A 23,371-nucleotide genomic window follows, 5' to 3' on the forward strand; every position below is an offset into this window, starting at 1 on the left:
GTGTGTGTGTGTGTGTGTGTGTGTGTGTGTGTGTGTGTGTGTGTGTGTGTGTGTGTGTGTGTAAAAGCATGTATTTGGGTACAGTATGGTAAGGGACCTCAGTTATTCAGCTTAGCCAATGCTTTACAGATCCTAAGTGGTGGATCTCGGGTGGAGGTGGGGAGGATGCGGTGGTGTAGACACGCTCCTCTTTCAGTCAACAGCTGCTGAGGGAGCAGCAGCTGAGGACTCCCCCCCCCATTCCCTGGAACAAGTAAAAACAGCTGCAACCCTTCCCCTCTGTCCTTAGGTCACCTCCCCTCCCTGTCCTCCCACCTCTCCCTTGTCCACCAGTGCCACTGTTATTATTTCTTGCTGTCCAGGGCCTCTTTTGTGTGCACACTAGCCATGCTCTGTATGGAGCTGGGCTCATCTGCAGACAGAGGCAGCAGTGGGCAGGTTCCTCCTTCCTATCCTGGCAGTCTGGGAGCAGGCGTGGGAGAAGAGAACTTGTCTGTTGCCACTGCCATTTCTAACTGAGCCTAGTGCTGCTCCATGTGCAGCCCAGCTAGAATGAGGCAGTAGTGGCTCTGAAACCTTCAGATCCTCCACCCCCAGTTCAGCTGGTGCAGCAACAGTAGGAGGGAATGGGAAGGGGAGAGAACATGCCACTGAGCATGGAGGGCAGGGGAGGAAAATGTTTACCTGCTTGAAGGACTATCTGATTTCCCCCCACTACTGCTAGTGCCAGCCCTGGTGAGGGGTATGGGTTGAGTGGGGCTGCAGCCACCCCTGCAGCAAAGCTTGTGGCTCCAGACTCCCACTGTCCAAAGTCTTGGATCTGCCCATGTAGATCCTTTTACGTTCAAGAAAGGAGTTAAATCCATCGCCGGTCCTTTTTAACTATTTGGTACCACGTAAAGTATTTACAGTAAGTTGGTTGTTTTTCAGTAAACCTGAAATGCCATAAGTTTAATGATTCACAACCACTGCCTTAGTTGATATTAATTGGTTTTCTTGATAGTACTTTTAGCAGTTGGACTGACAAGACGTAAGAAGTGACCTTGTATCTGTAGATGTGTACACACACACAGACACATACACACACACACAATGTTGTTTCTTGCAGTTGATGAACTAATTATGTGGCTTAATATAGGACTTCAGGTTCTCAAGGTTGTTAGCCACATGTCTATTTGCATGAAATTTAGTTCAAACATTTTTTTTTAAAAAAAGACACTGCCCTGGGGTACGTAGGTTCAACAATCTCTTGATTGCCTTAGAAGTACTGTACTGTTTTCTTTTCATGTAGGCATTAAAAATGCAAAGAAATACAGACAGAAAAATTGCATCAGTTGTCACCATATTATTATTTTTTCTCTCTCTCTAGTCAGATAACATACGGCATGCTTATTTGGTCTCCTTTTTTGCACTTGCAGGCGGTTTGACAGATCTGTGGAGAAGTGGCGGCTTTTCCACCATGACATGAAGAGCTTTAGTCAGTGGCTAACTGAAACAGAGCAGAATCTGGCTAGAGCACAAATACATCCTGGGGACCTGGCCCCTGCTGAAACCAAGCAGTATCTGAAGGTATGTTTGAAATGATCCATTTTTATTTTCATTATCTCTCTGGCTTTCTCAGTTTCACCCCTGATTGCGCACCCTTTTTTGTGGAGATGTCTTGATATGCATTGTACTGAGTTTTACAGTTCACATTGTTTGTATTTCTGGAGTTGAATATTTGGTATATTTTGTAAGAATTTTCAAGTGTTTAGTGTTTCAACCTTCTATCTCCAACAGTTATTATATTTCCAGCATACTGTCTGGATATACATTGGGGGGGGGGGGGAAACTATCCAGCATCAGAGTAGGGTGAAATTTGAGAAATGGTTAAAACTTTACCTAGTATGTATTAGTCCAGTACATGCTACCTATTAAACTACCCTGGAGTTTTTATGTTCAGCAGGAAGAGAAAAATTATACTTTGCCAAGCTCCGCTTTTGATAAAGAAATGCTTTATCACCATGCCTGTAGAAAAAACTAGATACATCATTGAGTCATGAAAGATTCTCTGAAACTTCTCTGGTCCATAATTGATGCTGTCTGTGCCATACTACCTCATTTTTCTCTTCTTTTTTTTATCCAAAACTCACCCAGATGCTTACTGTCAAATGCATCAGGACAAAATCACAGTTTGGCTCTGACAACCAGTTTCCAGTCTGTGTGCTTTTCATTCTGCAGCTTATGAACTTCATAAGCAAAAACGTAATTTTTAATTTAAAGGTAGCTGGGTTTTTTTTTTTTTACTTATTTTGTATGGCTCTAAATGGTAAATATTGTCTGTGTACAGTATTAATTATAAACCACTGACCTAGAAGTTGACTAACACTGAATGCATGTTATAAATTAGCGCTTAACTAAGGAAAACAATGGTGCTATTTTAACCAGTATTTTAGACTTTTTTCACAGGGCATAATAATTTTTGTAATATAGGGTCTAAGATCCCCAAAGTTCTTGTGCTTTTCTTTCTCATACTTAATTTTTAAACAGGTAGGCAATAAATATCTACTATGGAAACTACTCAAAACAAATTATACACATAGAAAATCTGTTTTCAAATTCCCTGCTCTGATATTGTAATGTCCTTGATGTTTGGCTAATGAACAGTTTAACATACTTTTAAGAACATTTAGTATTCCTAAGTATGTAAAATTTAAAGTTAACTACATATGATTTAATGTTATCATTTCTGAGTTGTAGAATCTGCTTCACTAAGTAGGAAAACAATCTTTTTAAGAAGCAAGAAGTACAAAATATGTTCCAGTGTCAGTAGTTTTCTAGTATTAGTAGTCATTAACCTTGATAAATTTCTATAATCTAGCACTGTCTACCAGCAACTGAAATTGAAATAAAGATATTTCACAAAGATTAAGTGCAAAGTGTGGCAAGTCATCTTTTTAAAGACCTCTGCTTATGAAAGCTTGTGTGATATCCATCAAACTTAATTTCACACACTAAAAGGCTCTAATTTCTCCAAAAATTCTAACAAATGGAAAACACAAAGTTGTATAGTGAATGACTAAATAGATGGATGGTTTGTAATTAATATGGAAGTTTGCAAAATAAATTCTTAGAGGAACCTGCAAGGAGCCCTGTGTCATTTTATAGCAAGAGCAGGAATGATGTGTATAATGTGTTAAGCATGAAGCAATGTATTGAATAATGAAGAAAAACATATGAAGTTAGGATATCTCCTTCATTGCTTACCATCTAGATTGCACACTGAAAAGGAAGGAGACATTTTTATAGAACATTTGTTATCATATAACTAGAGATGTATCATAATGAATATGCAAAGGTGGTACAGTTTAGAACATATAGACTGCCAAAGCATTTGCATTTTGCACTGAACAGTGTTTCATGTTTGAAATTAACATTTTTAGTAGTTTGCGTGTGTGTGTGTGTGTGTATATGTATGTATTATGTATACGTGTGTGTATTATGTTACGTGTGTGTGTGTGTGTATTGTGTGTGTGTGTGTGTGTGTATGCATGCAATACTGCTTATGTAGAGAAGGATGATGCATGTTATTTTATGTGTTAAATATAAGCAATATGCACAGCTAGGCAAGATTCATTTCTAGTGAAAGATCCTACATGTCCTATGAGGTAAAATGACACTCCATATTTTAGCAGGGTTAGAAACATTGCAGTTGGGGCATCTAAGCTGGTAGATTCCCAGTTCATATCAGCAATTTCTTTACTGAAAGATTTTACCTAGTCCTGAAATGGTCTGAAATAATGATCTTTGAAGTCACGGCCCTTTTCTTACGTCTATAAAATACTTTAAGTAAATTTGAAGCTATGTTACTTTTAATAAGTCCTCTGAATAGTTAGACCCTTAAGGCCATGTTTTTGTTTTGTTTTGTTTAAACTGACAACAGTAGAGGTTATGCCAAAATTATATTAATTGAGAATGTGATCTTTATTAAGTAAGGATCCTGGCTTTGCAGGGACACAAGAAACCTCAACTTTTTTCTTTTTTAAATTAAATGCAACGTTGCTCTGCTCAAGTGATGTTTATGTCCTTCCTCCCTTGTGTGCTCCTTTGGTCTAACCTGCTTCACATCTAACTGTTATCTGTCTCACTTAGTGAGTATCAGCAGAGCCTTCTTTACTTTGACTAGCCCTATGGGTTTTCAAGTTACTGTCATTTAAAGCAAAGATGTATTGGAAGGAAGGAAGCTTGAGACTATTGTAAGACTTACAATAGCATAAAATGTCACTTCAGAGGAAAGAAGTGGAGGGAGAGAATTCCACTTAATGTCAATTGTGGGGGTTTTGAAGCCTGTTCTTTTGCTTTGGAATTAAAATATTTAAAACAAAAATGGAGTTGTTCTAAACTGTCCATTTCTGGAGTGAAAAGGTCAAGTTTTTTATTTATCTTCTTCCTCTGAGCATCTAAGAGCTCAAACTTATCCATAAAAATGTCTTCAAAATCTTTAGCTTTGACAAAACAGCTTAGCATGATAAAAAATATTCATTTACTATATTTACTTGAATACAAGATGAGGTTGCATATGATTAGTGTGGCCTCACCCTCCATTAGGTGGAGCTAGATTAGATTGTCCTGTTCCCCATCTGCATGTTAATATTTGGAGGATCATAGGACCCATGACAAAAACACCCCATTCCAGTCATTATTAGGGGGCTAATTAACACATAGATCCTTTGTTGGTGGGTATCTGGTTCACATGCACATACTGAGTAGTGCTGAACTGTGAGAGGTCACCATGGCTTTGAAACACTGTTGACTCTGCTGGGCCCAGCCCAATAACATATATGGTAAATCATGAGTCTCTTGGCTTTGGACTAATATCATGAATAATTTCTATTATATGCAAGTAGTTGCAAAAGTGCTGCCTAACAATGTGTTTATTGAGTGTCTATGCTAAAACTCGCAGCAGTTTCAAAAAAGGAAAATTGTACCAATTCTGGATGAACTAAGTCTATGGATTTCTATGCAAATTACTACAGGTATTTTTATTTCAAGGGTAGTATTTTCAAATTTGATCCTCACCTCCATGTGCTCAGGGAGAGAAGGGTTTGACAGTAAGGAGTGGGGGAAGGAGCTGCAGGGGGAAGAAATCCGGGTGGCAGGGGGCAGAGGACAAGACAGCTACCTGACCCACTAGATTTATTTTTCCTGTTGTAGCAATAGAAGGGGGACAAATTCAAGGCAAACCTCCAATAATCAGATTATATATCTGGAAAAATTGTAACAAATTTATAATTTTTCCATAATTAGGATCCAATTATTGGAGGGTCAACTTATATTCAAGATCATCTTCTATTCGAGTACATATGGTAGCATACAGTGTTCCAGTCAGCCAGAGTGTAGCAGTTAACATTTTGAATGAAAAAAAAAATAGTCTGACTATATGCCTTATCATCATAACTAGGTTTACAGGCTCACAATTAGTTAATTATGTGAAACATTCAAAGATTCACAAATAGTGCATAGTGATTGTGAAGACAAGGAGAAAGACTTATTTAGGATTAATTATCAAACATTTGTGAGGTCAACAAAAGAGATAATAAAAATCGCCATCAGACTAAGTAGTTAAGAGCTGAACATTTTTACTTTTATTAAATTAGCAGCTTTCCTTTTATTCCACTTGATTTTGTTTTTGTTGTTGTTTTAAAGAAGATCATGCTGCTTATTGAACCATGTTCAAAATCAACAGGATTTGTTTGAAAATGCTTTCATGAGCAAACATATGACCTTGTGTTTTAGAGCAAGAAATTGTAATCAGATCAAGCCACATTCCACACAGAAACATGGTACTTCCACATGAGATTACTTTGTTTTTTTTCCCCCAAACTGTTTTTTTTTTAACATGCTTTAATAAATGCAGAAAGCCAAACTCTTGTCTGAAGTGAAGGCCTATGCCCACTGAACAGTGCTTAGGTACAATATGGTATACTATAAAATACCTTTTGCAAAAATACAGAGCTCTTTTTGATAAGTAGCCAGGCTGTTTCTCCCATTTCTTTTACTGGAAGAGTGTTTAGCTCTTTTAATACTTAGAAACTGCTTCCTAATTTCCAATCCAATTTATGGTCAGTTTATGCCAATTTCTTTTTCAGCATCTTGCAATTAGAGTTAAGTAACTGTTGTTTTTCCTATCTGGTATTTACTGCCATAATGTATTTACAGACCAAGATAGTATCATTCACACCACCTTTGATTTGCAAAGGGAATCTTGCTCTTCTAGTTTTTAGTCTCTCTATGCATATGGGCTAAGTACAAACAGTCAAAAAGCCTGAGGCTGAATCTATTCAGTCTTTGCAGGTTAGTTTAAGTCTTAGTTAGTTAAACTGACAAACAACTGGATGCACATTTACTTCTGATTCAGGAAATAAAGCCACATCAGTGCAGTGGCTCAGACCAGAAGCCGGGGGGCACTAGAGCATGCCTTTCTGATGCATAGCCAGCATGGCCTGCATGTTCCTTTCCTCTTCCTGCTGCCCCGCCATGTCTCTGGGATTTGCAGTCCAGACTCAGAGGGGCAGGATGCGCCAGCATTGCTCATCACTTCCTTTTCCTGCTTCCAGGTGTCTCTGGGATTTGTAGTCCTTGGCCACAGCAAGCAGTAATTTTCAGTAAGCTTAGCAGCAGGGCAGTTCTGTACTCGGGGAAAAGAGGGTTTAACTCCACTCCCTGGCTCCAGACCCCATTAGGCGTTTGCCTGGGAGGGAGCAGTCCCTGCCTCCATCCTTCCTTCCCTCCACTCAACCCTTCTCTGCTGGAGCAGACAGCACATCCCAGTCCAGGTCTAGAAAGCATGCTGGGATGCTGGGGGACTGTGATTTAACTTGAACCAGGAAGGGGTCTGAGACAGAAGTTTCGTAAACCAGTTAGACCCAAATCAATGAAGTCTGATACTACATACATACAACCAGGTTTATCGTAAACCAGTTTCAGTAATTTTGAAACTGGTTTATATGCACTGAGCTTTTGTTTTCTTACAGGTTTGAACCCATTTCTGATAACTTAAATCGGTTTGTGTGTAACTTCTGAACTACTCCTTGGGGGTCTTTAGGGATGGAAATCCTTTCTTTGTCCCTGTTCCTGTCTGAGTTTTCGTTGTCTTTTTTTATTAGATCAATTATGTTGGTTTGTTTGTTTTTTTTAATGATTTGTAAGGCACATTTTTGCAGTGTTAACATAATACGTTAATTGGAAACCTTCACTTGGATTCTGAAGTCAAAACTATCTCATGTCTATCAGAAAAGAATCCAGTGGTACATTACAGTAGTAAAGCCTTGTACCTTAATATGACAGATGGAAATACAAGCAAAAGAGATGCACAAAAATAACAAAGCTGACTATAAAAATCATCCCAGTGAAAGAAAAAATTTCCCCCTTCTCAGTTGCTTCAGTTCATGAAAAGTTCTGCATTTAAAGTGATATTGAACTTCATCTGTCCCACACTCAATAGGGATAGTGCATTATTTTGCATCAATATGTTTTCTGTTAGTTTGGTCAAAAGGAAAACAAAAACTGGTGTAAAGAAACAGGAGGAGGATTTATCTAGAAGCAGTTTCTGATTCCAAAGATGGAATTGGACATGAATAAAGATAGCTTGCACCGCAGTCCATATGTTTACAACTGAGGGAAACCAGCCTGTAATTTGGCCTGCACTCTATTAATGCAGCCTGAGACACAGCAATCCTCCAGGTAAGCCCAGCCCTTCCCTGCAGTCCCAGGGCCATGCAGCTGTTAGCCTCCTCCTTCTTCCCCCAAACCTCCGCAGGTTGGGTACAGGGACCCTCCAGAGCTTGACATTCCCAATGTGCCCCTGCCATTTCCAGAACCGTCTGCCCCTAGTATTGGCACTGACCCATTTTCACACCTGCCAGGACTGGAGCCCCCTGACGTGCCACTTCTGGACCTCCTGGGATCAGAACTAGACAGGGTCCCCACCTTGCAGCCTGTCCATGTCTGTGGGAGGCATGTGGAGACAACTGGGGTCTCTGGCCCCAGCATTGGTAGGTTCTATGACATTTGGGTACAGGAGTGCAGAGGATCCACCAGATCCCATCTCTGCCAGGACCAGAGACCTCAGACTTGGCCAGACCTGACTCCCTGTACCCAGACCTGCCAGCATCCACCCCATGAGCACTTGGATATCGCCCAACCTTGACCTGTGTTGGAACTAGGTTCTTTGACTGATGGCAAAGGGGTAAGGATCCATTGGACTGTTGCTGGATGGAGAGGGACAGGTCTGAAAAGACAGCACCTCTGTTGTCTGATAAATATGAGGGAGGAGGGGGTTGTTGTGTGGAAGGAACACATGAGCCAGCCATTTAGTCCTGATCTGTACCCTAAGCTGATGCAGCTGTCTCCAGGCAGACTGGGAGGTCTGCAAAGCGTGCTGGGATGTGTGCACTGGGGCCTTTTGGCTAAATGTTATCAGCAGCGCAGTCGGCCTGCAGAACACACAGCTGGGCTCATGAACATTTGCCCAGTGCTCTACTGGTAGGGTTTCCATCTGCTTAAACTAAACTGCAAAATGTTAAGTAGTTCATTTGAATGCTAGCATGCACCCTTTTAGAGGATTCCTGTGGTTTAGATTGCTTCCCTTGCTAGCCACTTCTGGATGGTTACTAATTTCTACAACAACCTATTTCAGTGTTAAGCAGTAAGTATTTCCATGACTATTGTGCTCTAAGCCTAGCACAATCTTCTATTAAATGCAGTCTGAAGCCTAATACCAAAAGCATTTTGTTTAATGAATGAACACAGTTAACAGCAATAGTACTAAAAATAGTAGAAATATCCTAATTCCTGTGGGTGTTTGTTTTGAGTGTGTCATAAACTGCCTATAGGAGAGTTACAGATGGATGTTATATCACTCTATATTTCCTAGTGCAAATGAAATATGGATGTAAATACTTTTTCCTTATGAACAGTTGTGACTTATGCATAAAGCAATTTATCCATCTTTTCAGGCATTGTTTTTACTTAAGTTTAAAGATGAAGTAAGGAATCAAATAAGTCAGCAAGTGTTGTGGTTGGGAAAATGCCAGTGCCCAGCTGTTTAAATGAAGGAAAATCTGATCAAACTGATAAATATAAACTGAGATCAGTGATGTTGTTTCCTGGAGGATTCATTGGATTATACCTGTTAAGGACCAACATTGCATGCAGTTGCAGGGTCCAGGAGGATCTTGTAGGGAATGGGTGCATAGAACAGATCCTGCTGAGTCCTAAGCCTTTGTACCAGATCAGCTATGTGGGTCGCTCTAGTCCTGCCGCTTCATGCAAAATAAACTTGCTTTCTTAGTTGTGCTTAGAAAGGTCAGTACTGATTTTCTTGAGCCTGAGGACTATGGCTGTCCCCAGCACATCCATGAAGTGCAGAAGAAAAGAGTGCATACATTTTTGCACCCTGTCGCTCAGCCTTCTGTTGCCCATTCCGTTTACCCAGGGGACAGTTTTGTGAGACAGCCTCAGTCCCCTTGAAACTTTAACTCTAGTGGCTTATTATCATCTGACAGAGTAGGTTTCAGCCTGACAGCTCATGCCTCTTTGAATGAGTTATTCCGTAATGTGCCACCACTACCCTGATTTCTGCTTATACCTGCATGCTGTGCTTAGACTCTCCCATTTGGTGAACATAAGAACAGATTCCTTCCTCCACCTCCTCCCTCAGTGTTCTGTTGTATTATGAAGGAGAGAAATAAATCAGTGAGCAACTTTGTCCGCATGTTCATAGTTCTATCATTGCTAAATCTGATTTTTAATGCAGCATGAAAGAAAACAAAGTCTTCTGGGGCCGTATCAGCCATAGTGTCCATAGCTGCATATTGTTAAGCTGTCAGTTTTAGGCAGTGCATCGTCAGGCTGTGCAGCAAACATCATAATCATGGATGTTCCTTTCTGTTTTTTTAGGCCATGGAAAATGTTAAATCGATAGGAATTTGAAATTGTTCAAATGTTGTTTTTATTACTATAACCAGCTTTCTGAACACGCTGCAGATACTGAAATTGTCTCTAGGCTATGCAAGCTGTATTCTGCCTGCAGTCCTGAAGAACTATTTTGAATCCAGCCTTCAGGGTGTTTAGCTAGTCCTCCAAAGTGGTTGAGGTCGATTTGTTTCTTCTAGACTTTCTGCTTCTCTGTCAGTTCAGTGGATTTAAACCTTAAAATGTTGTCCATTAGAGGCTGGAACAAGGAAAAAATGAAAATGGAGACCCTGAGTACTGAAAGTCATAGGCATGTCAATTATTTCTTTTTGAAATATAAGTTGGGATACATCGCCATATTCATTTTTTTTTTAAAGACCAGTTATTTAAAATTTTGGCACTGGGCTCTGAGGATCAAGAGGCAAACTCTTATTCAAAAGTTTGAGACCCTATCTGCTGATGCTACAAATACAGAAATGGAAATCAGTTTACTGTCTGTAAGAAAAATCCTAAATTACACGACTGTGGTTAATTTCACATTTTATATGCATCTCTTCACTTAGAAAATTATGAAGGATATGCCAATAATTTTCACCCCACTTTCCCCAAAGTAAAGACTTTTGTTTGTTGATTATGGCTGATGGTCTTAACAAAAGGAGGTTCCATGCAAATAGCAGAAATTTGAAGGCACCTTTTAAGATCAGCCAGAAGGTATCGGCAGTCAGAAATGATTAAAACAGAAGCTATTAAGGAAAGTAACTTTGTAACCAATACAGAAAGATATAAAATAGCAGCAAATAATAGATAAATTTAGTGCCATGGCTAGGAGGTGTTCATCTTAGGGTGGCCATGGTTATTACTACAATAACTGTGCCAGCTGCTAAATAACTAGTCTTTTATGAAGATTTAAGTACATGCTGCATATATTCTTAATAACTAAGTTTTCAGCAATTAACTTCCCAGACTTCCCAGGAATTAAGCTGCAAATTGATTCAATAGTCTCTTTCTCTTTGTTTAAAGGGGAAAAATATCATTGCAACATTTCGCACCCTAGGGTTGCAAATTATGACATTTGAATATTTGGTAGTGGTATGATGAGAGGGTCCCTGAAATTCAGCTGTGCATTATGTAACTTCCTTTGTCAGAAAAATGAGGATGTGCTTTCTCCTCTGGGATTAAGAAGAAAGATGAGAAATTGCCTAATGTAATGGGCCTTAAAGCAGTTCCTAAAGTTCCAGGAAAAAGCTGTTATTACTTAAGAGCCTATTAATAGCAGGAAAAAAAATACTTAAAACTGGATGTATGGTTAGGAAACTGTACATCCTATAAACTTGAAATATTGTGTCCCTGTGTAATGGGATGTACATAAGAGAAAACAGTAGTCAATGACTAAGGCTTTATTTTATTTTGGAGGTGTGGGAATAAATCACAGTGCTTTTTGTACTGAAGGAGATCTTGGTTTTTGTTTTCTAAACATCCCTGCTGCTGTGTGTTAGAGAAGGCTAAGTCAAAGATGTATGAGTGGCTGGTAATGAGATCTTTGGCTCAATCTATAGTATTTGATTGTGCCCAGGAAATTAAGCCTGCTGAACAGGTGAGCTTTACCCATGCATTAGAAACCCCATTGTGCTAAAAACTAGGCTTGCCAACTGAGATCTTCATCTCAGAGCTTTAGATGATCTTTTAGATCAATAGTTCCCAACTTTTTTTTTGGTACCAGGATCCATTTGTAAACATTGATGGCCAGTGCCCCTGACTCTTGACCCACTTCCCCCACCCCCAGATTCCTAGTATGTGGAAGTATGGGAAAAGTCACAGTTTCCTATGGTTTTCTCCTTTAAAAAATAAACTATTTTTAAAGTTTTTTCTTCCTTTTCTAAAGTTTGTTTGTAACCCTTTCATATATTCTTGTGACTCACTTTTGGGTCACAAACCATGAGTTGAGAAACACTAGCTTAAATGACCTAATTTGAGGATGTTGACTTCTCTGGAGGTAAGGGTCAAAACTGGAATTTGACTGGGTGTTAATGAAGATAAGAAATCCCTCTCTTTTGGCATGGGAAGGGACAGCTCACATTAAAAACAGTTGTGAGCTGCTGTTTCTAAGAAGAAACAATATTTAAAGACTCCTAGGATCTCATTTTAGAATGTGTGTTTCCAGACTTATAGATATTCAGAAAGTTTATAATTTTTTACTGTAGAATCAAATGACTTTTGCACAGCAGCAGAGTTGCGTGGTTCTGGCTAGTGGTGGTGGTAAAATATCAAAATGACTTTGTACTACAAATTTTGGATAAAAGCTATTTGCCTGACATGCCAGGCCAGAAGTGTTGTTTCATCATTACGTGAGTTGTTTAATTCTGCTCCATTGCATCCACTTCTGCATTACTCTTCGTTCCTAATTTACTGTATCCTATTAAAAGTTTTAGGTAATTTGTTGTTACTGCTGCTAGGACATTAAAATGCCTCAAGGGTATGAAAAATAATACATTTAATGTTACCAGTATAGTTCTGCCAAGCCTTGCCACCAGTAGATCACAATTGATAGCTTATACTTAGTTTTTATTGCAAATCTTGGCTTTGTTTATTTGGAGAAACACATTATGTTTCATAGTAATTTTAAATGATTTATTTGTCAAACATTTAATTATGAAATTTTCTTTTTTCATGTCATTTGTGTATAGATGCATAATTTGAACTCTCCAAATTGCTATATTATGTATATAAAAAGTGTGTATACGGTTTGAATGAATAAAAATATATTTTTCTCTTTCTTTCACCTTTTAAATAGCGAAACTTGAAAAGTGGGCAGTATTAGCACCTTGATTTTGAGTCCCTATTGCCTTATTCCCTTTTATACTCATTCACATGTGTGCCCAGTGGCCACATATATCCCAATTTGATAGTGACGTATGTGCGTGTGTATTCCATCTGCTTTGCATGTTTAATTAACAAATAATTTTAAAAAGGGAATGAAGAATCTGGTCCTTCACACCAGTGAACTGAACTTTTGTGTCAAGTTTGGTTGTGAACATTCGCAACCTACAACAGACAGGGGACAGTACAGTTTTGAGTGTATAGTTGTGTTCATGGAGCAAGCTGATTAATAGATTTTCACTTAGTATAAATACAATTATCAGACTATCTTGGGAAAGTCCCAAAATGTTTAGATAATTTGGGGACCTATGAATGTATTCTTCAGAGCAAGGTGGTTCAGTGTTCCAATTTGAAAGAGCAGTCATCTATCTTGTTGATATTTTTGTTAAAAGCAAGGTGGTGTTTAAGAGGAACTAGACATGAGTTCTGATAAATAAAATGTAAGTTCTGATTGAGGGTCACATATAACTTCCTGGTCAAAAATCACTTATTCCAGATTATTTTAATCAAGTATTTTCTTTTGTATGCATGATATTGTATGAAAAAGGACTGTGTATGACATGGGAAATAGTGACAATTCCTTCCTCTCTTTTTTAACTTCTTTTAAAAATAGATACTATGGTGCAAATTTACCCATTTCTTTCAAACACCTCATAAGGAATTTTAAGTGCATAAAAAACTTAACATAAATTTCCCAAAAAAGGTGAGATCCCAAGTTCTGTAAAAGTTCCTCTTTATACAGGTACAGGTTTCCCTCGCTTTATGCGGGTTCTGTATGTGTGAATTTACTCTTATGTGATGGCCCTTTTTATACCAAAAATTCATTATATACAAGATAAATTCACTCTTATGTGATTTGTGTGGTAGAAGCCCGCAATCAGCTACTTTGTGTGGTGCATTGTGGGAGTGATGCACACCAAAATATAGCCAGTCTCCTGTGTGGATCTGTGCTCCGTGCTCATTATTTGTGACGTGTTTCTGTAGTTGTCATGCCCATTATGGTAACATTCACCACCACCCTGTGCTTGTGTGTACAGTTTGCTGTTGGTGAGTACCAAAATTGTCTTGTAAAAGTGGTAGAAATGGGTCTGGGGGTCAGTACAGTCGAGGTCTTGGAACGTATCCCTATTTGTTACATTGTAAAGTGGGTTCCCTTTATGTGAATTTGAGTTTTATGCTGTTTTCCAGGAATGTATGTACAGCGTAAAGCAAGGGAAAACCTGTATGTATTTTAAGAAAAAATAGGTTAAAGACTTCAAAAGCAAAGACATTTGTGGAACTGTTCTGACTTAAGACGGAATTCATTTCGGGTATGCTCATGCTTCATTAATGTTCATGTTCGACAAACATTTTAATGCTTACTCTAAAGTACATCAAAAGCTGATGTCTTCACGTTGGACTGGGTGCATTTTGATATGAGATGGGGCATTTTGGGATATGATGGGGAGGACAAGCTTCTACAAACACCTTACAAGATGGAGTAAGAATAGCAGAGAGATACTTAGCTGAATTTGGCACAGGGATAGCTGTATTTTTGTAAGTAGGGCAATGTACACATATTTGATTACTTTGTGGGAATGTGGCAAGACAGAATACTAATAGCTTGTACCCAGCCAACATTTTTCCAGTAAACTTTCTAGGAGCATCTTGTGTAAGGCTTGCGTGTACAGAGAACATGAGACTCAACACCTTTGAAAAGCATCAGCTCTCCCTAAATCAGTCCCTGGTTATAAAATTCAAAGCCTTGCTAAGCTCCCAAGACCCTTCTCTTGAAAATATTACACAGGTTGCACAAAGTATACCAGCTTTGCTATGTCACTGGTAGCAACAAACAGCTAACCAGAAAAGCTTGAATATTTAATAAACACAAGGAATTTAGTTCTGTTTCTGTTGTTGTTTTAAACTCAGTGAATAATATCTGAAAATTCAATAATGATATCAACAGGAGTACTTAGAGCTAAATGTATAAATGCTCACACTATCAGAACTTTGTTCGTATTTAATTTTTCAGCACTCTGCTGCTTTTATAAATGTTTGTTTCAAGCTTTTTCATGACATTGTATGGCCTGTATATTAAAAAAAAAATATATATATATAGATTGTCATTGTTGGATGCCATTGGCACTGGATTTATGACCCAGGCAGACCCAAGACCCTCAGACTGACCACAACTTCTCCACCTGATAATAGGCGAGTTTTATTGATGCACAGTGATAGCAGATACTAATAATGGAAATGATTCTATATCTACCAGCCCTTGAGCTGCACAGAGTCAAGGTATGTCTGGCCAGCACACGACCTTCATTCTGAGCTTCTCTCTTGAACATCAGATGTCAGCAGCCTGGAGGTTGGAGGCTGAGGCCTGTCCATCCCCAGTGGGGCGGGTGAGACAGGCTGGTGATGTGCCCTCTGTCCATGGTGGTCTTGGGTTCCCCTCTTGGGAACCCTTTGCCACTCTGAAATCACTTCTTTTGAATTATTTTCCCCTCCTGATGACTTAATTTCTGGCCATTCCTGATTGGTATCTCTCTTGTCATCCTGCATTCTGTCCTATCAGTATAATTCTTTGTTTCACAAACCCATCACATGCACAGATCTTAATTCGGGCTTTACTGGTCTTCTCCTAATTTGGTTCTTTTCCCCCAAAACCAGAAAGCCCAAGGGCCATGCAGTTGGGTACTGTGACCTGGTGCCACCTTATCTTATGTTATGGAACAATGTACAAGACTTCAATTCCCAGCTTGTGTGTCTGCTTGCTACTTGCCCATATCAGACGCAGCAAGCCTTGAAGAAACTTTGGCATAGACGGGCTTTTTATAAAACAATTAACCCTTGCTGTTGCCCTGGGCCATTATTCTAATGCATATCTACTTTACCCATAAGCCATTTCCCAAAAGCAAACCTCTAAATACCATTTTCTACCCATCAGTCATAGTGCAAGGTATTGTACTGATCAGTACTGGGGGTATTAATTATCAGAGCTTTGCCTAAATTTTCTAAAAGTTGTTAGATACTTTTCTTTCCAATGATTATCTTTTCAGGGTTTCAAATCGATACTACTTTCTCTTTGTCCTGTTTTTGAGCTTTGGAGGAGAGGGCCAGGGAGCAACAGTCTTCCCCATAAGAACTGCTAAGTGGCCCTGAAAATAAGTAAATAATTCCCCTAAGTGCTGAAAGTTCAATCGGAGCCTGAAACAGAGGCTGCAAGCCCCCAGGCCATGATTGATAGGTCTGATGGGGGAAGGAACTAGTCAAGTGACTGAAAAGGAGGTGTGGCTACAGGCTTTATAAGGCCGAGGCCTTTGCTGTAGCATCAGTCTGGCTCTGACCAGTCAGGGGGAAGGAGCTCCATACTGCAGAGGTGGAAGGAAGCTTAGCAACACCATGTACTGATGTTCAGTCATTTATGATACATGTTTATTCTTTATTTTTGTGTAAGGCCAGAGGACTGGGGGGTGGCTGTGAAGGGAGGTCTGGAGGTGACAGGAAGCACCTGGGGAGGCAATGCCACTGTGTGCAGAATGGAAACAGGCATAGGATTGCAAACTTGGGATGAGTACCTGCAGCCCAAAGGACTGTATAAGCAGGCCCAATGCCCAGGAAGGCAGGATTTAAGAGAGGGGGTGAAATCCAAAGGACTATATGACAGGTCCAGCACCCAGGAAAGCAAAGAGTGAGGGAAGAAGGTCTGAAGCTTAGAGCACTGATAAAGAAGGCCTGAAACCCACCCAGGCATGGACAGAAAACCAGGGAAGACCAGCAGCCTGGTGACGATCTGAAAGGAGCAGGCTTTGAATTCTGGTTTTTGAACACAGCTTCCTAAAGTACAAACAAAATGCTGACATCATGGCAGGTGAGGAACTGAGGTCAGCTCCTGGGTTATGGACCTAGTGCAGAAACTAGGGGATGTCATAGGCCCCATGGCAAGAGCTAGGCAATCACATTGGAAATGTGATTATTTTTCTTTTCAAAGTGAAAATAACATTATTTCAGTGAAACTGGTAAGAGTTTAGGGCAAACATTACATATTTACAGTAAGATAATTTTTTATCTTAACGAATCTATGTTCTGTGTCAATTCTTTTTATCTGCCACGCTCCTGCTTCCTTTCTAAAGGAGCCAAAAAACAAATGGGTAACTAGCTCATTTTACAAAAAGGAAATACAAAGAACACTTTCAGCTTCTGATAAGCTCACCTTGGTAAAAAGGTCAGGCATATAATGATTATAAAATCTCCTGTCCTTTGGCTCATCGCATAAATAAGGAGATCTGATATAGAAAGAATTATGCGGTTTCATTAGAACTAAGCCTTTCACCTTTTCAAAAAGCCCTTTTTTCTTTTCTAGCTTTGTACCCAGTAAATCTCTCTTTGCTTCTGAGTGAAAGGTTAAACAAAATACAGTATTGATTGTTTGTGCGCGTTTTGTCTTTGGAATTATTTAGCCACTTTCATCTGGTAGAATATTCAAACAAAGTTTTAAAAAATCATGGATAACTAGTTCTAGTGTATATGGGAAATGGACTAGAAGTAGCAGAGCTGGATAGTTGTTCTCTAAGTCTAGTCGTACTAATATAGGAGCTTTCACATTTCATGAATTTGAAAATGTTTAATTACTTTTTTTTATTTATATAGGTCACAAAACTGAGGCTATGGCTCATGAAAACAAAATGTTACAAAGGGAAGACAAATTAAATACATGGTTCTGAAGGATGGGTTCCCGATTTCTATGGGCAAAGTCAATTATCTTCCACAATAGCATAGTATGAGTCTGTAGGAATGTCTACACATGCACATGCGTTAGCCTATTTTAATGTACATTAAAGCATCACAAAAAACTGCTCTTTAGCTAATGCGCATTAATATAAGCATATGCTCATTTTTCTAGTGCCTCACAATGTGTACATGTTCACTTTAATGTACACTAGCCGATTTAATGTGCATTAAAGCATCACTAAAAATATGCTATTTAGTTAATGTGCATTAAAATAGGCTAATGCACAGTAAGCATCTCTCAAAAACTGTGCTTTTTAGTTGATACATATTAAGATAAGCTAATGTGCATCTTCTTAGTACCTCACAATGGAGATACTGCTTTAATGCACATTAAAGTGCACAGTGCACTGTGTCCCCTTTTGGTAGCTAGGCTTCATAGAGCAGTTTGTGACCTGCTACTGTTTCTACACCAAGATGATAAGTGATTATTTAGATTGCTTGTGGTTCAGTCATCACAGTTGATCAAAAGAGAAGGGTTATTGCACCACAACCTACTCCTGGGGCCACGACAATGCTACAAGTTCTATTACCTGGAGTTCCCATATACTAGCAGCAGTGTAACAGTGCAGCCAGGCACCTGGGGCAGCTGCTGCACACAAGGGCTGTGGGCAACTTCCAGTTACTTATGCCACTGTGGTTGCAATCATGTGGCTGTGGCAAAATTGGACTACACCTCAGGGATGATGGCAAGGAAGGGTTTGCACCACTGTTCTCTCTTCCAGCTCTGTCTGCTGTCTCTGCTTGTCTCCCTATTACTGCTCTGTTCTAAACAGTGTTGCTGTTGTACACTCGGCACCTTCAGCCTTGATTCGTGATGCACCACTGGAAATTCTGGAGACAGCTTAAGGATCTAAGAATCCCCCTGCAATCCCAAAGCCTGACAGTCAGGCGAGGAGAAAATGCAGTGATCGAGGGTAGGGTGGTGACACAACTTTTGTCTCTGGACCAGGGTGATGACAAAAGTGACCTCCTAACAGAACAAGTTGTCACTTTCACTGACTGGAATACTAGCTGTCGTGTGGTGAAGAAGTAGTATCTTTGTAATGGAAAAGATGAAAAAGCATTGTTGAGGCAGTTTCAGTTGCATTTAATGTTATTGCTCGATGAAATAACATTGTTAGCAACTTAAACTCTGGTAATTTGGAACTAACTTATTAAGCAACAAAGATAAAATAAAGAATGAGTTCAATATCTAACATAGCACTGATACTTGTCCATTTTTTTAAAAATAAATGAGAACAGCACAGTAAAGAATCAAAACAGTGTTACAATTACCTTTTTAAGATGGACAGTGAAAAAGGCCTTGGTGAAGGTCTACAATTTAAATTTTAAGAAATGTGACACAAGCTGATTTTCCTAGCAGGAGAAGGGATTTTGAATGTGCATAATTTCCATAGAGAGATAACTAATATAAAAAGAAATGGGAGTATCAAGTAGAACCTTTCTTAGAATTTCTCTTAAAGAGAAATTCATAGAAAATCTTTGTGATTATGTAGGAAATAAACACATGCTTGTATTTATACTGACAGGCATAAAGTGTTTGTATTTCATTAAGAAACAAAAAGTTAAGTTGGTTTAATTCAGAGGTAGGCAACATTTTTGGGCAGAGTGCCCAAAACACCCACAACCTCAATTTGTAAGATGCTGGCGTGCAACAGGTGGACAGCAAAGGAGCAATGAGGGACCCAATTCTTGTTGTGGCAGTGCAGCCCCAGCCCCTTCCATGCCATCGTCCCTGATGAGCACGTGCCAAGCAAAATGTCTTAGTGGGCCATGTTCTGGCACCTGTGCTGGGGGGTTGTCTACCCCTGGTTTAAAGTATCCCTGGCACTGTGTGCGATTTACTGTGCATTTTCCTAGTGTAACTAAGATGCAAGAGGCGATGGAGTTCTTTTGCTGGGATTCACATTAACTCAACCTAAGTCTTAACTAAGTTAAATATAAGATAATGTTTAAGTAAATGTGTATTTTTGTATTTTAAACCCCATGTTATGACATGAAAAGAGAATTCCATCCATCCATAGATACTGTAATATAGATTTGCTATCACTTTTATACAGTGCTTTTTGGCGTACATTGGAGTTGCAGTAATGATATGCAGCCATGAAGTGAAGGCTACGGGTTATTACTTCTTGCTTAGTTTGTTTTTGTTTTGAATCCTTTTAGATTGCTACATTTTTTTTTTGTTTAAGTAAATGCTGTATACATCATAAGCACCTAGTATAGTTCTTGGAATTTGTAAGTGGTTTATATATATTTTTGATTTGTAGGCTAGGCACACTTTCCTCTTCTTGGGAAACAGCTTAATAATCAAACATGTCTTACATTAAGAAGGCAGCAGTGGATGTCTACAATAACTCTGAGCTAGTTTGACTTGGGTGATCTCTTTTTATACCATGTTATTTCTCTTTGTAACCTTGTTCATGTATGTTCATCTCCCCATTAATCTACTTCAGGGATACATAAGACCACTCCAGCCTCTCTGGTTGTACTTAATACTTTATGAAGCTAAGACTTTAGTTCCTCTGGTGTGAAACCCTGGCCTACCTGAAGTCTGACAAAACTCTTGACTTGAATAGGACCAGGAGTCCACCCCTGAAGTCTTTCATGGATTGTAAGACTTAATAAAGGTATACTGGGTAATTCAGTCTGATTTCCTAAAGAATAAAGATCATGGAGAATCCTCAGATCAATTCAATTAGAATGTAACACTTAAAATACTTAAAGGATTGGAGTGATGGAGACTTTATGACAGCAGTGTGTATCTTGTTTCAATAGCTAATTGTCAACACTGTTAACATATCACCACCTTATTGTAGCATCCCAGTTTGTCTATCTTCAGCTTCTAGCCACTGGACGTTTATGTCTCTGTCTAATAAGTTTGAAGAGCTTCTGTTAAATATTTTCTGTCTGTTTTGTAGGTTCTTAAAAGTGTTGATCATACTTTAAGGTTCTCTTTGACATGCTAAATAGAGATTGAGCTCCTCGTTATATTTTTATAACCCTTTTAGTTCTCTTGAATAGTAAATGCACTGGTCAAACCAGTGTAATCAGCCATATGACTCATTTCCATTAGTATGAACAAGCAGCAGACAGATGTAAACCCCTGTGCCATTATAACCGTAATTCAGGAGTAGCACTACACATATTGAAGTTGCACTAATGTAGGTGTTTGTCCGCTTCCATCCCAAGAGAGCCATTTGCTCAGTGCAAACAAGCTCTTAGCTTGTGTTGCCAAAAGGTAGCAAGGGAGATTTGATAATGGTTGTTATGAAAATCTACCTCACAAAAGCTGCTTGGCTAGTCATTCTGCAACCTAGTGTACCAAGCTGCTATCATTTGCGTGTTGTAATGTGTCACCTGTCAAGGCCCAATGAAGAAGAGTAGAGATAATATAATCTCCCTACGTTTAGCCAATATATTCTGATCCTGTATGCCCTCCGTAGATTATGTTAACTCTTTTATAATCCTGAGTGTGACTTTTTATTGGACTTTTGTTTGTTCCCATCACACCAAATGATTTCTCTCTTTCTAGGTCAATATCTAGTCTTTTGTGTCATTTGCTGAATCAGTCGGTAATGATTATTAGCCAGGGCTGAATCCATTTGATATGTACCAAGTTGACTTTTTTTTTTTTTTTTTAATACTGCTGTTCTGTTGAATCCCTGCACTTTTTCAGAAGTTGATTTGAATTAGATTAGTAAAGCCTATGGGGTGCATCTACATGTGTTATTAGCATGCAACAAGAAACTCCAGCTGATATTGCATCAAAGTTTATTGCTCCTAGCTAGGTATGCCATTTGAACATGCACCTAGGACCACAGCATGGTGAGCCAAGTTGGAGCAGCCCTGGCTGGCCAAGAGTTTCGGGGGGTCAGCCTGCCAATCTGGGGCTGCTCTGGCATGGCTCAACATGCTGCAGAGGGGCTGGCAAGCGCACAAGGGTGCTTCAATATGGGGCTAGCCAGCAGGCACCTCTGAGCCTTCAAACAAGAAATAAACCCAGGATAAGTGTAGGCTTCTCCAGGATTACTTAAATTTTGTTTCTTCAAGAATATAAAAAAATAATAAAATTAGCTCTTAGGCTATTTTTGACAATTCTCAAAAATTCCCTCAATGCCAATATTTCCTACAGTTGTCCTGAACATGCTGAAATCTGCAAACCTATAGTCAGCAAAGTGTAACTTTTACTTTTGCTATAATCTTATATTACCATTGTTATAATCTTATAGAAGCATTTCTTTCATTATGTTCATTTCCCAAAAATCCATAGCAGACCTAAAAGATTAAGCTTTGGAAACCAATATTGTTAAAATATGCAGCAGTGTAATTGAACTTAGTCTTTGCAAGTCACTCTGGAATAGACACAGCTCTGAGCCTAGAGGTAGTGGATTTACAGGGCAGCTCTTAGAAACACAGCTTAGTGCTTTGTACTAATGTAAATCAGCAGTAAATTACAGTGCCACCCAAGCCAACGGTGATGGCTGCTGTGTTTTTGGAGATGCTCTGAACTCACTTAGAGAGGTGAAAGTCCATTCAGTGCCCAGGGCTGAAGGGGTGATAGATTATTGCTTGATGATGGAGGACACAGAAGGGGAAAGAGGATGAAGAAGAAGGCAAGCCCTACCCATCCAACCTCTCCAAAGGCAGCGGCCCTGTGACATGGGCTCCCTGGGAGGTGTGCTTAGTGCCCCATTTGTTCCCCTCCCTCCAGGTATGGTAATAGGAGCATGACTTCACTTTTAAAAACCATGTCCTGGGGGGAAGCACTATTCCACTTGGCCCTATCCCCTAGATAGACTTCTGGGTGTGAGACTCCACTGCCCAGCTCCTTTTGTCACCACCTTGTAGTCAGTGCCTTTGATTCATGCTGCTATTATTTGCTTATTTCTTTATAGTCTTTCTGAAGTGGAAAGTTGAAGAGAATGTAAGTTGTGACTGGAAGAAGCTGACTTGTGCTTCTGCCAGAGTTAGTGCTTTCTGCTTTGCATTGATGAAAGTACTAGAATCTAATTCTGTGCTCTTCAATGTTGTGGAAAATGGTTAATACAAAAGCTTGGGTGGGTTTTTGTACTCCTCGTTTATTCATTTCTTGTGACTTATTCTAAAGAATAAGACAACAGCATGTCATAAAAGTAGATGCACAATGGATTTTCACGCGCTGTCAGGAAGGAATAAGTTTGCACCTGGGCATCTAATAAGTGGAATAGAGTCCAGTCCTGAGAGCTGACAGTTCTTAAAAATCATCCACATGTAAGCTACTCTTCATGTGGAGGGTTGCAGAAGAAGTTGCTTGACCTGCTTCCTTGTGAAATGGATTGCTCTTCCTAGGTCTGTTTTGCTGTAGAAAAAGTTTAAAAGGCAAGAACTTAAGAATACTGGGGCTATTATTAATGTGATGCAAAAAAGTCTGCAATTAAAATTCACAGGGATGCACAAGGAAATACAAAGTTAGCTGTATTTTCCACAATTTGCTTTCAAAAATTTCCAATTCAAGGGCCTTGTGAAAAACGTAGAGATTAAAGAACTTACTTAACCAACTGACGATTAAGCAAGAAGTTGCATTTACCAGCGTAGATGCACTATTTTAGTTATTGAGTATGAGTAAGAATATCACCTGGAGAACAGAGAAAGGAAACCAGCTGTGATGTTCCTTGGTCAGGATGCACGTGGCCAAAGAGCAAATGGGAGAAAAGGAAACTGGATACGCGGCAAATGTTCTCTCACGCATGCACACACATGTGTTTGTGTGTGTGTGTGTGTGTGT

General features: G+C 39.3%; 1 protein-coding gene across 8 annotated transcripts in view; it reads left to right on the forward strand.

The window, feature by feature from the left end:
- The window catches only part of DMD (dystrophin), a 1,922,593-nt gene that overhangs the window by 963,790 nt on the left and 935,432 nt on the right, over positions 1-23,371 (forward strand). For all 8 annotated transcript variants that reach the window (XM_019529123.1, XM_019529125.1, XM_019529122.1 and 5 more), the window contains one exon: positions 1,419-1,569. In XM_019529123.1, coding sequence (XP_019384668.1) covers positions 1,419-1,569 — 151 coding nt within the window. The remainder of the gene's footprint in view (positions 1-1,418; positions 1,570-23,371) is intronic.

This window comes from Crocodylus porosus, unplaced genomic scaffold, assembly GCF_001723895.1.
Source record: "Crocodylus porosus isolate Cpor-Errol unplaced genomic scaffold, CroPor_comp1, whole genome shotgun sequence".
NCBI lineage: Eukaryota > Metazoa > Chordata > Crocodylia > Crocodylidae > Crocodylus > Crocodylus porosus.